This window comes from Berghia stephanieae, chromosome 2 (assembly GCF_034508935.2).
Source record: "Berghia stephanieae isolate SIO BIC M18660-M18661 chromosome 2, UCSD_Bste_1.3, whole genome shotgun sequence".
NCBI lineage: Eukaryota > Metazoa > Mollusca > Gastropoda > Nudibranchia > Aeolidiidae > Berghia > Berghia stephanieae.
Window position 1 is genome coordinate 85,862,573 of NC_088361.1, and position 12,018 is coordinate 85,874,590.

Genomic DNA, 12,018 nt, shown 5'->3' on the forward strand with positions numbered 1-12,018 from the left:
ATTTGTTGACGCAAGAGAGAAGATAAGCTAAACATATTATATAACCCACGGCGTCAATCTGGCATTATATCAGGGTGAATTCGGTGAAGGAAATGGAGATTAAAGTTAAAACTGATCAGAATGAAGAAGTTTTAAGAAATAAAAACATTCTCCCTTAATGAAGGTTTTTATGTTTATGCAAATGCTATAAGCTGAGCACGTGTAAAATGAGTAGTAGTGTTGTCTCTGTTGGAAAAAAAAATGCAATATCGCTTAATAGCCGTCAGGGTTGTTGACCATTGACCCCTTATAAAGCGCTTTGAGCACATTGAGAGAGAGAGAGAGAGAGAGAGAGAGAGAGAGAGAGAGAGAGAGAGAGAGAGAGAGGGGGGGGGGAGGAAGGAAGGGTGATGATAATTATTATTTTTCAATTTTATAATTTTTTGTCATAGATCTTAACTTATTTACACGAATTTATAATACTCAATATACAAATCAATTTACACATTTTATTACTTTCACATTATACATACTTATACTACCTAGTTGTTATCACGTCTGTACAAAAAAAAAAATTCTTTGGATGAATAAAGTATTATTATTATTATTATTATTATTATTATTATTATTATTATTATTATTATTATTATTATTATTATTATTATTATTATTATGACATGATGATGAAGGCTGGATAGATGGATGGATGGAGGGTTAGTAAGAGAAAAAAATAAAATGGAATGGAAGACTACAATTTTTGCAACCCTTGTTAATGTTATTATTAAATTTTATCAATATTAAACAAGAAGCGTAAAGCAATCAAAAGGTGTTGCACTGTAATCTTGGAAGTCTGCTGTTTATAATTTTCATTTTAAAAAAGAAGGCTAAGCCGTCTGTCATTTACTTTCTTCATATTCAATTCAGCATGCATCCGATTGACATATATGACAAATTTCAGATTTTGTGTCATTTTAGAATTGCATTATTTAACCTATGTCCATCTTCTGTCAAAGATACGTATCTCTCTCTGTCTTAATAAAATGTACAGTAACATAAAGGGAGTAAAAATGACTCATAAAAAAGATACACAACAAAGTAAACGAAGTTTCGACCTTTGGCTTTCTTCAGGAAAACAAATGTAATATAACATATTTCCTTTTCTTGTTTACCTGAAGGTCGAAACAGCCTTTACTTTGTTGTGGATCTTTTATACGACTCATTTTTACTCCCTTTATTTTACTATACATTTTATTGAATCATTTAGGCACCTCTAGAATTTGTTATTAACACAGAGAGAGATACATAGACATAGATGCAGCATAAATGGTGTTTTCTTCTTTTCAAATCCATTTAGGCAACAATAGATTTGTTGAAATACAAATCACAAGGCCCTACACCCACATCAATGTCACCCACCATCCAAAGCAGAGCTCATACTTTGGAGCCAAATAGCTTACTCTTTGTATGAATATCAGCTCTTTAATAAGGCTTAATAATGGTCTAAATGAATGATAGTTGAGTCCTTGTAAAAGGCTCTTTACTCACATTCTCTCACCATACTCAGGTGTAAAATGAGTACCTGGCCGTTAACAGCGTTGTTGTCCGAAAAATTGTACTATCGCCTAACAGTCGCCATGTCTCATCCTCCATGTTATGTGTTGCTGTTGGCCAGGGACCCCGTGTAAAGCACTTTGAGCACGTTTAGTTGATATTGGTCTATATAAAAGCTTATTTTAATTTAATTTTAATATGCTTCATTTAACATTTTCTTTGAAACCAGCAATTGCTGTCCAGCCTGCGAGCCGTACTACCGTATGGTACAGACTCTCGTCCCAGGAGCAGCTCTTTTAGTGGCCTTCATTATCTTGCTCACCCTTGTGCCACAAAATATCGGAGTAAGGAAAGGAAAAGGAGGTAAGCTATTGTTTTTATTGGTTTTTGGCAAATTTTTTTGTTTGTGTTTCTTTTTGTTTTGTTTTTTTGTCTTGTTTTTTGTTGTTTTTTGTTTTTTTTTTGTGGGTGGGGGTGTTTTTGTTTTGCTTTTAATATTATTATCATTATCATTATTATTATTGTAATTATTATTATTATTATTATTATTATTATTATTATTATTATTATTATTATTATTATTATTATTATTATTATTATTGTTATAATTGTTATTATTATTATTATATTATTATTTTTATTATTATTATTATTATTATTATTATTATTATTATTATTATTATTATTATTATTATTATTATTATTATTATTATTACTATTATTATTATTAGTATTATTATTATTATTACTATTATTATTATTAGTATTATTATTATTATTATTATTATTATTATTATTATTATTATTATTATTATTAATCATCATCATCATATCATCATCATCATCAACATCATCATCATTTTTAACACCAATGGGCTGTCAATGCATCAGTGTAGTAATGATATCTTTATTGTCCATTGAGATAAATTTTTTTATTTTAAAAGTTACAGCTAGTATAGCCCTGTGTTGGTACAGAGCAGTGCTGTCATTACTACTATACCCTTTCATCAACGATTAAACAATTGATTTAAAAGTAAGTCATGCAACATTGTATACAAAACTTATGCTCATCAAGTAAGTAAAAACGACATATACAGTCACATCTCTCCAATTCAAGCATCTCATTCCCTAGCATATTGTCTGGATTACATGGATTACAGAGACATTTGGATAGTGGAATAAGTGCCTAAAGTGTACAAATAAAGAAGAAAAAAACTCCGTCCCCTGGGAACCTGTCCGGATAATGGAAACATCCAGATTGTGAAGTTTCGGATTAGAGAGAAGCGACTGTATAAGTTGTGCCACGTCAATCTCAATGATAGCATTTTCTTGGCAAAATAACCAATGAAAGCTGGAGTAAAAGACACAAACAACTGAGAAATTGACTATGAAAACCTGCTAAGTCACATCTAGATAGATAAGTTGATACTCGAAAGCAATTTTTTGTAACACTTTGGAATCGCAGAGAAAATTTGAAGTTTTAAAAACACTCAGGGCATTGTTCTATTTTTCTATGAAGCAAACAAGACAAAAAATGTCCTATTTATGTCAATTTTAAAATGACCAAAAATGCAGTTTTCTCTGAAGATGAGAAATATAGGGTATGGAGAAGTACCAGATGAAACCAGGAATAAAGATATTACAGAATCGTTGTGTCAGATCAAAACTGGGATCCAATTGGCACGGCACCCTCCATCTGGCTGAGAAAGGGAGAGTGAGAGAGACAGAGAGAGATCAGCACTTGCACTTACCACTGAGCCATCCCTTTCTTTCTAACCTCCATCCATTTAACCTCTTGAATTCTTTGTCGTTTCCTTCTATTTTTCATTTGCTTTTTTAAAATGTTATTTGCATTGATGCATGCAACTCTTCTCACTTTTGTGTAACTCATCTTACTCTTTCCTCTATTCGCGTTGTGTGTAATTCAGCTACAAGGTAGGAACAAATATAACTAGGTGAGAAGTATCAAATGCGTTATATCAGGATATTTTTGTTTATAACTTGATATCATTCACCATATTCTCACATTCACTATTTCAGATATGCACAACTTTGAGGGAAAAATGTTTTTCTTATAATATAAGAATGTTTTGACTTCACATGGCAGTTGAAAATTAAAAACAAAAATTAATCCAGTTTAATTTTGATTATTGACTGAAATTTAATCTTTCTTAAAAACACGTGGCCACTTTTTTTTGTTTTTGATTTCTCAGAGCCCTAGCAATTAAATATACTCACTCGATTATTATTGTTTTGGGGTGAGTCTATAATCACAACTGTAACTATGGTGTTTCATATCTCTCCAATCTGCACTTGGGAAAATCACGTTTTTAATTTTTTTTTTGACTCTTTATACTACCATTGGTTTCCGAAATGTTTAAAATAATCATAATTTATTGATCTTTAATGCTGTATGAAATGACTGCCATTTGATTTATAACCCTATTGGGTTGTTCACTGTGCCTAGGCTGAATATTAAAACCCAGAGAATTTGTGCTACTGGGCACCAGCTGGAACATCTATTTCTGAGGTGACTTGGGGCAATGGGGAGTGACAACCGACTTACCTCAACCAGGCAGACCAAGGATCAGCATCCACACAGTCCTTAGACGTTTACGTGAAGGTGGACTGTCTATGTGCAGACCAGTCTTGAGGCCATGATAACACATGTGCATAACCATAACAGACTGCATTGGGCCTTACAATAGAGACATTGGACAATGCATCTATGGAAGACATTCTGTGGTCAGACGATTCTTGAGAGAAGAGATGGTTGATTTTGTGTGTTCCTGCATCAAGGAGATGGCTTTGCTTACAATTGTATTAAAGAGGGAGGCAACAGAGGCAGGGCAGTGTAATGACTTGGAGTGCTATTCGTGCCAACTTTAGAACAGCTTGCATTACCATATAAGTAAAACTTACAGCTCGGAGTTACATCAACAAAGTGTTGGCACCTGCCCTCATTCCTTTCCTTGAGGAGTATCCTGGGTTAACATTCATGCATGATAATGCACCAGCACACAAGGCAAATATCACTACAACCTTTCTAATTGACAAGACTGCGCAAGTATTTCATCCATGGCCCGCTCTTTCACCTGATTTAAACCCAATTGAGCATTTATGAGACCTAATGGATCGGGCTCTAAGCCGCCCAGAACTACAACGGGAAAACCAATCAAGGGACCTTCTCAAAATTTGGGAAGACATTCCTCAGATTGAATTCCGTCTTTTGGTGCTCTCAATGAGAAGCAGATGTGTGGCACAGTCATCAACAGCCGTGGGGGGCATACACAATGTTAAACCTGTGACTTTTAGTTTTCAACATCCCACATGGTTCTGGGATATTTCGTGGATTTTAGAAAAAAAGTTATATGACACCTTTATTTGTTTAATTTTTATCAAATATTTTTCAAAGTGGTCAATTGTTTTGGAGAAAGAGTATATAACATGAAAAGATTTTGAACAAAAATTAATGTAACAGCTTCTTAAAAGAAGGAATACTTAACACTGAACATTTCAGGCTCACACTATTTTTAAATTTTTTTTATTTGTTTGTTATATTCAATAAATTCACCCTCATCTTTTTATTCCATGAAAATCCAATATAATTTATTTGATACAAGAAGCAGAAGATTCTAGATTATTGGACAGTGCGACCTGATTATTGTCAATTTTTTATGCGTAAAATTGTTGTCTGATGGATTTGGCAAATGTACAAATGCATAATTTTATGCTAAATTTCATATTGGGAAATTAGAGTTGTGTTTATAGACTATTATTACTAATTAACAATTTGTTAATTAAAAAAAAAAACTTTTTAAGAAGGAAATAGATGAGTTCAAAGATGGATAACTATTTTTGATTTTCTTTTTCTTTTTGGACAACCCCTAATTTCTTATACTCTGAATATCCTTTTAATATTACAACAATTCCACTTTTAAATTGCAATTATGCTTATTTCCACATCATGCCCTCTTTATTGACTCATGCATATAAAACTGTTTATAAACTGTCATATAGTACCCGGTCTAAGCACGCTTTTCAACATATTATATTAAAACTAAGTGGCTGAATTTGCCCTACATAACTAAAATGATAAGCCTTCACATGTATACATAATGGCTTGCTTTTTGTGATGAATGCTGCGAAAGATATAGATACATTTGAAGATAAAGTGCCAGGCCGAATATCACGGTGTTTGTACATTTTTTGGGGGTTTCTTTTTGTTGTTGTTGATTTTTAAAAAAAATTTTGGGTTTTTTTTTTTTTGTGATAATGGTGGAGACCCTGCATCGTTTGCGGGGAAATATAGGCTATGATGAACAGGCCTTGCCAGGGTACCGTGATCGGTCATTAACATTGACTGTACAGGAAAATATTTACCCCCAACCCTATACTTTAAAAAAAAAAAGAATATATTCATTAATACCAAGAAGTTTGAAGGTTTTAGCGATGGATCATTGGAGAGATACTTACAACCTCAAGGCTTATCAATATGTCACAAAGATGCACACGGTCTTTAGGTCTTGCAAAAAGTAACTTTATGAGATTGTGTAGGAGCCATATTTTAATGTCCTTAAGTCATCTCATTTAAAGTGAAACATTTCGTAAGTAAAAAAAAAATGGAAGAAAAGTTTACTTAACCCTCTCCTTACCATGTACAGGAAAATCGTCACAAACGTTATGATGCAACCAACATTTATCTCATTCTAATTTCTTTTCTGTATCACAAATATAGAAGAAATTTTTTTGTTATAGCTATGAAACTGGACACTGTGTTGTAGAGCTCAATGTGCTGAACAGTAATATGTATAGAATGTACTTGTTGCTTTTCTTTTTGAGTAAGAATATTTATATATTTGTGTTGGATGAGTGGGACATTTCGGGGACAATTCTGAAAATGACTGGTAAGGAGATAGTTCAACTGAACTGATTTGATTTATAAAACATTTAAGGCAAAGTTCACCATGGAATGAATGGTATAAGAAAAAATCGTTGGTGGGCGAGATGATCTGATTAATTGATTACCTATGATCATTGGGGGTCCCTATAGCTCAGTTGGTCGACCAATCTCTTCACACGCAAAGGAACCAAGATCGATCGATCCCTGATGCAGTCGAGATTTCTATTTATCCCCCTGTCTACCCAGCAGTGAAAGGGTAGCTGGGTCTTTTAGATATGGCAGAAAGTACTTTGCGATAGACTAGCATCCAATCCAAAGGATAGCAAGCAATTGCTATTGTTCATTTCACGCTATAGAAATTGGGATAAACTCCGGCTCCACTGGCTTTATGGCTCTGAAGGACTACTACTATGATCATTACATAATCTATAAATTCTTCTGAGTGCATGGTGGAATCTCTTAACCTAATGCTGTACTTTATTGTACTTTATAAAAAATGCACAATTTTTTCTCAAGCTATTTTCGCATTATTTTATTACTCTACTTTTTTTTTTAATATTCGATTTCTCTCTCTATTTTTTTTAACTTATCAGTTTTATCTATGATTGTTATCCAACATTTTTATTTGACATGTTCTCAACTAATCAATTAATCTCCTGGGTAATGATAATTGGCCATCTGATAAAGATACCGGCCTTGAACCTTAAACCTTGTTGATGTTATTGTATTTGTTGTTATTGTTGTTGTTGTTGTTGTTGTTGCAGTTATTATCGATTTTTTCTTCTCTCTGATGAATCTCCTGCCTATTGCCAAAAACAAAACAAAAAACAAAAATTTTAATTATAGAATATTTTTTTCCCTACAGTTCGTTCCTCAACAAAAATTGTCGTCATACCAACATATAAATTTATGTTTTTTATATTTTATTTTTTTAAATTATTATTATTATTATTATTATTATTATTATTATTATTATTATTATTATTATTATTATTATTATTATTATTATTATTATTATTATTATTATTATTATTATTATTATTATTATTATTATTATTATTATTATTATTATTATTATTATACCTCCACACACCCCTAAACACACACACACACACACACACACACACACACAGAGGCAGGAACTTAAAGCTTGTAAAGTTGTAATGGGAATTAACGAGTATATGTCTTTACGGGACTTGTTTTAGGATGTTTAACAGAGCTCCAGGTTATTTAATAGTACCTACAATGGCCTTTGATAAATGCAGTGAAATTTAGTCTTTATATGACATTAGTTTTAGGAATAAGGAGAATGATTCGTTTTATGTCAAATGTGACTTTTTTTTAAATTGCTTCATGAGAAATCGACTGTCATTGTAAAGTAAAGGGAATCTCAATGAACTTATCCTTAGCTTAACAATTATTCAATAATTTTTTTTTTGCACTAAAATGATAGAAAAAAAATTCCTATCATTATAAATGTTTTGAATTACCATGCATTGTGATGAAATTGTTTTCTCTTTTTTTTTTTAACAGCTTGATTATTTCAATAAGTCATGCAGATTGTCACTTATTTTTTAATACTTTACTATTTACGAGTTTCTTTGGTCACCATATATCTAGGGTAGATATATTTTATTTCATGTTCTTTGAAATGTGAAAGAAAGGGAATACATTTGGACATTAAAATATGAGTAGCTGACTTTCAAAACGCCCTAAATCACATCCTGATAGAAAATGAGTCAATCTCAAGCCATCTTTTGGACTCCATAGGATCACCAGAAAAAAATTTGGAGTTTCAAAACACTCGGGGTATGAGGCACACAAAACAAGTATTTTCCTCTTTAAGTCACTAAATAAATGACATAAAAATGTGGTTTCTTTGAATGATGAAAATGAGACTTGGTACGTTTTGAAAGTCAGCTACTCATATACTCTTCAACATCAAAGTATATTTTCCAGTGATAAAGGTCACTCTTATAGATAGTATGCGCTTGGCTTAGAAGTTCACAACATTGCCACCTGGAAGTATAATGGACCAACACACAAAACTCTGTGTAACCATGAACTTGTATAGTCTGGTTAATACAGTTAAGTAAGAATTACTCATAAACGTGGATGGCAAAAAACAATAACAAAGACCCGAGTGACGTCATCTTCGTTCTATCTATATAATCCTTCTAAAGATTTATCAACCACTTGAACCTCAGTGATTTGATGGCTATGCTTTTTGTTATAAAATGTGATCCATCATTTAAAATTTTATTATGTCGGGTAAACCAGATGCCTAAAATGGATTTTATAGTTAAATTGGCCAGAAATGTGAAATTTTAATTTTATCATTTTGGGAAATGATATCCATTCTCCCCAGAGAAACTTAGAAACTCACTTCACATATTATTTTTACTATAAAATCAATATTTAGCATCTAAATCACCTGGCATGGCGGTTGGTTGGATGGGAGCATCACCCTTGAATCATATACCTATGATGTTCGCATGGGTGTACGATCCAATAGTGATGTCGTTTCTTCTTCTCTTTACTAGCCTATCCTGCTTCTTTGGTTTGTGATTGTATTTTTGACAGGGGATATTTTTTTTCTGTAAATCTTCTGCCTGTTTGTTCTTGGTTATTTATAATTTAGCTTATGATATCTTTAGGTTATGATTTTGATTTACATTTGTACTATTTTTGTTAGATTGCTTGTTTTTTTTTGTTTCAGCGGTCTCTCATATAACTTCAATTGTGTTGGAAGAGACCTAAAGCAACAAACAAACAAACACCTGGCATGAACCGTTTTCAAGCTGCAAGTCACAAATATGGATTATTATTTTAATATTTTTTTTCTTGCACTACAACTATCTTTAAAGTATTTATCTCTTAATTTTGTGACAGCGTCTTTCCAGTTCTAATCAAAATCTCCTTTTTTCCCCCACAGAAACAAAACTGATGAGGAGTAATGACACTCATGTAAATTCTTCGGAACATACAATCCAGTGTTCATGTGGTGAGTTCTACACACCACCAGGCAGCTGTGTCTATTGTGTTGTCAACCCAACTTCCGGGGCCATCACACATTTCCCACAAATCCATCAAATAAACAATGAAACACTGTCTGATACGGATGAGGTGGATGAAACCAAACCGCTCTTGTGCACGAAACGTACCGGTTCCATGTCAAAGAACTCTCCATACAATTCGTGTTAGCCAGCAGTAACTTATCAAATTGAAAGGACAGATGATGTCTTGTTTACTGAGATCCACCCGTAAAGCTCTGTAGCTGAAAAAGACTGTGACTGAGAAGGTATTGTTCCAGGATTCTTGTTTACCGAAATACATTCATAAAAACATATTGGTGGAAACCAACTGTGCTGAAATATAGGCCACATTCCTAATTTGTTCTTTACTGAAATACATTCAGAAAGCACTTAATCCGAAAACAAACTTTGCATACAAGGGCAATAGTCAAGTATTGTGATTTGCTGAAATACGTTCAAAATGCATCTTTGCGTTAAAACAAACTGTGACAGAATAGGCTGCATTTCTTTGTTGTTGTTTACTGAAATACATTCATACAGCTTGTAAGCTGAAAACAAACTGTGCATACATAAGCAATATTCCAGTAATGTTGTTTTCTGAAATACGTTCATGAATCATCTTGCTGAAAATAGACTGCACTGAAGGAGGCAATATTCCCGTATTTATGGTTCACTAAAATACATTCATAAAACACTTAAGCTAAAACAAAAATAAAAAACTGTGCATTTATTATAGGTAATATTCCAGTAATGGTGCCTACTGAAATAATATTCATAACACACTGAGAACAAACTGTGCCTAAGAAGGCAGTATTTCAAGACTTGTTTATTGAGATATATTCATAAAACACTTCGGCTGAATAAACTGTGCTTAAATAGGCAATATTCCAGGATTTTTAGTGGGATATTCATAAAGTACCTTAGCTAAAAAATAGAGTGTGCCTCTTTAAGACAGAACACAATTCCAAAATTCCTGTTCATTGACATATATCCTGAGGCAACAGCAGAAAACAAACTGTTCCTCACTATGCAAAATTCGAGGGTTGCTCATGATCTGTTCAAAATGTGTCGAAATATCCGAAAGATGAATTGAAAATCTTAGTTCCAATATTAACGATCTCTAATTTCATTTAATAAATTATATTTATTTAAAAACTTCTTCTTTTAATTCCTCTCTTGGTATTTGGGGATAAAATATTTATTTATATGGTTGGGGTTTTTATTAATCTATCTATTCGTTACCATTATTATTATTATTATTATTATTATTATTATTATTATTATTATTATTATTATTATTATTATTATTATTATTATTATTGATTTTTTTTTTTTAGAATTATGTTGTCGGAACAGCATACATTAATTAATACCAGATGGTAATATTTCATTTTAGAAAAAAAGAAAATAACATTTGTACTAAAATGGAAAAAAAATTGGTTGTTTTCATTTTTAAATTTTAAACTTTTTAATTATTATTATTTTTCTTTTACATATATGATAAGACGATACGCCCTCCTTTTCTCCATTAGTAATCTGCAAATGGTAAAGCCCTTTGTATTCAACAGTATTCTGTCTTCTTAAACATGAAATAAAAGTGAAAACTACTTCCTAAGCCTGGGCTAGGACTAGGAGTGAGACTGGTCGAATGCATAGTACTTTTTGCCACATCTAAAATATACCTAGCAATGCAGTCACGGGGAAGTATGGGGACGTTTTAAACTAACCACAATCATCATAAATTGCTTATCTGTTTTTCTTTAGTTTTTTTTTTTCTCTTATCTTACACTTACTGCTGTGAGAAAAGTCTTGCACAATATATTCTGTCTCTTTAGATTTCGTGAGTTAAGATTGGTTGTAGGTAAAATTCATAACTTTATTTTAAACCATATTCTACAACGACATGCCATATTTGCTTTGTTTTATTTTACATTCTTTATTAATGGGCTGTTTAATTTGAATTTGTTTTATACAGTCAGTTTATCGGTATCCAATATTATTATTTTTTCTAATGAATATTATAACATTCGAGTCTTTCACATTGCATACATTTCGAAATGTGATCCATTTCCTCTAAGCGTTATTATATCCCTACAAAAATGAATATAACAGCTTTGAAAAAAAAAGAATCCACTTCCAAATATGGAGCATTTCGGGCTGAAAATCCCCCTTCAATTCAACTTAAAACAAAAACAACAAAACATTAATGCATCGCTTAAATTTCAGACGTCTTCCGAATAATAATAATAATAATAATGGAACTTTATTGTCGAAAAAAAAAATGGAAATTCATTTGGTTCACGTTGATGCCAATATAAAGTACAATTATTGTATAGTGGACATATTGGACATGCACATGTACACACCCCACACGCACGTAGGCTAAATATACGTGTACACACAACAAAAGACATGTACAATTGACTCTTGAATATAACTCATCACCCAAGTAGAATCTTACATTACTTCACAGCATAGAAGGCAAAGAAACAGGAGGAGATAATTATATTTTAAAAAAAACAAACAAAAAAAACAAACAAACAATCATCA

At 32.0% G+C, this 12,018-nt stretch overlaps 1 protein-coding gene across 2 annotated transcripts in view; it reads left to right on the plus strand.

The window, feature by feature from the left end:
• Window positions 1–10,187, plus strand: part of LOC144965716 (major facilitator superfamily domain-containing protein 12-like) — a 40,262-nt gene extending 30,075 nt beyond the window's left edge. The window contains exons 12-13 of one of the 2 annotated variants that reach the window (XM_078901335.1): window positions 1,760–1,893; window positions 9,369–9,776. In XM_078901335.1, the coding sequence (XP_078757461.1) occupies window positions 1,760–1,893; window positions 9,369–9,637 (403 nt within the window). In that variant the 3' untranslated portion in view covers window positions 9,638–9,776. Of the gene's footprint in view, window positions 1–1,759; window positions 1,894–9,368 lie in introns of both variants that reach the window. The other variant, XM_078901334.1, reaches the window with a different exon arrangement.
• The last annotated feature ends 1,831 nt before the right edge of the window (window positions 10,188–12,018 follow it).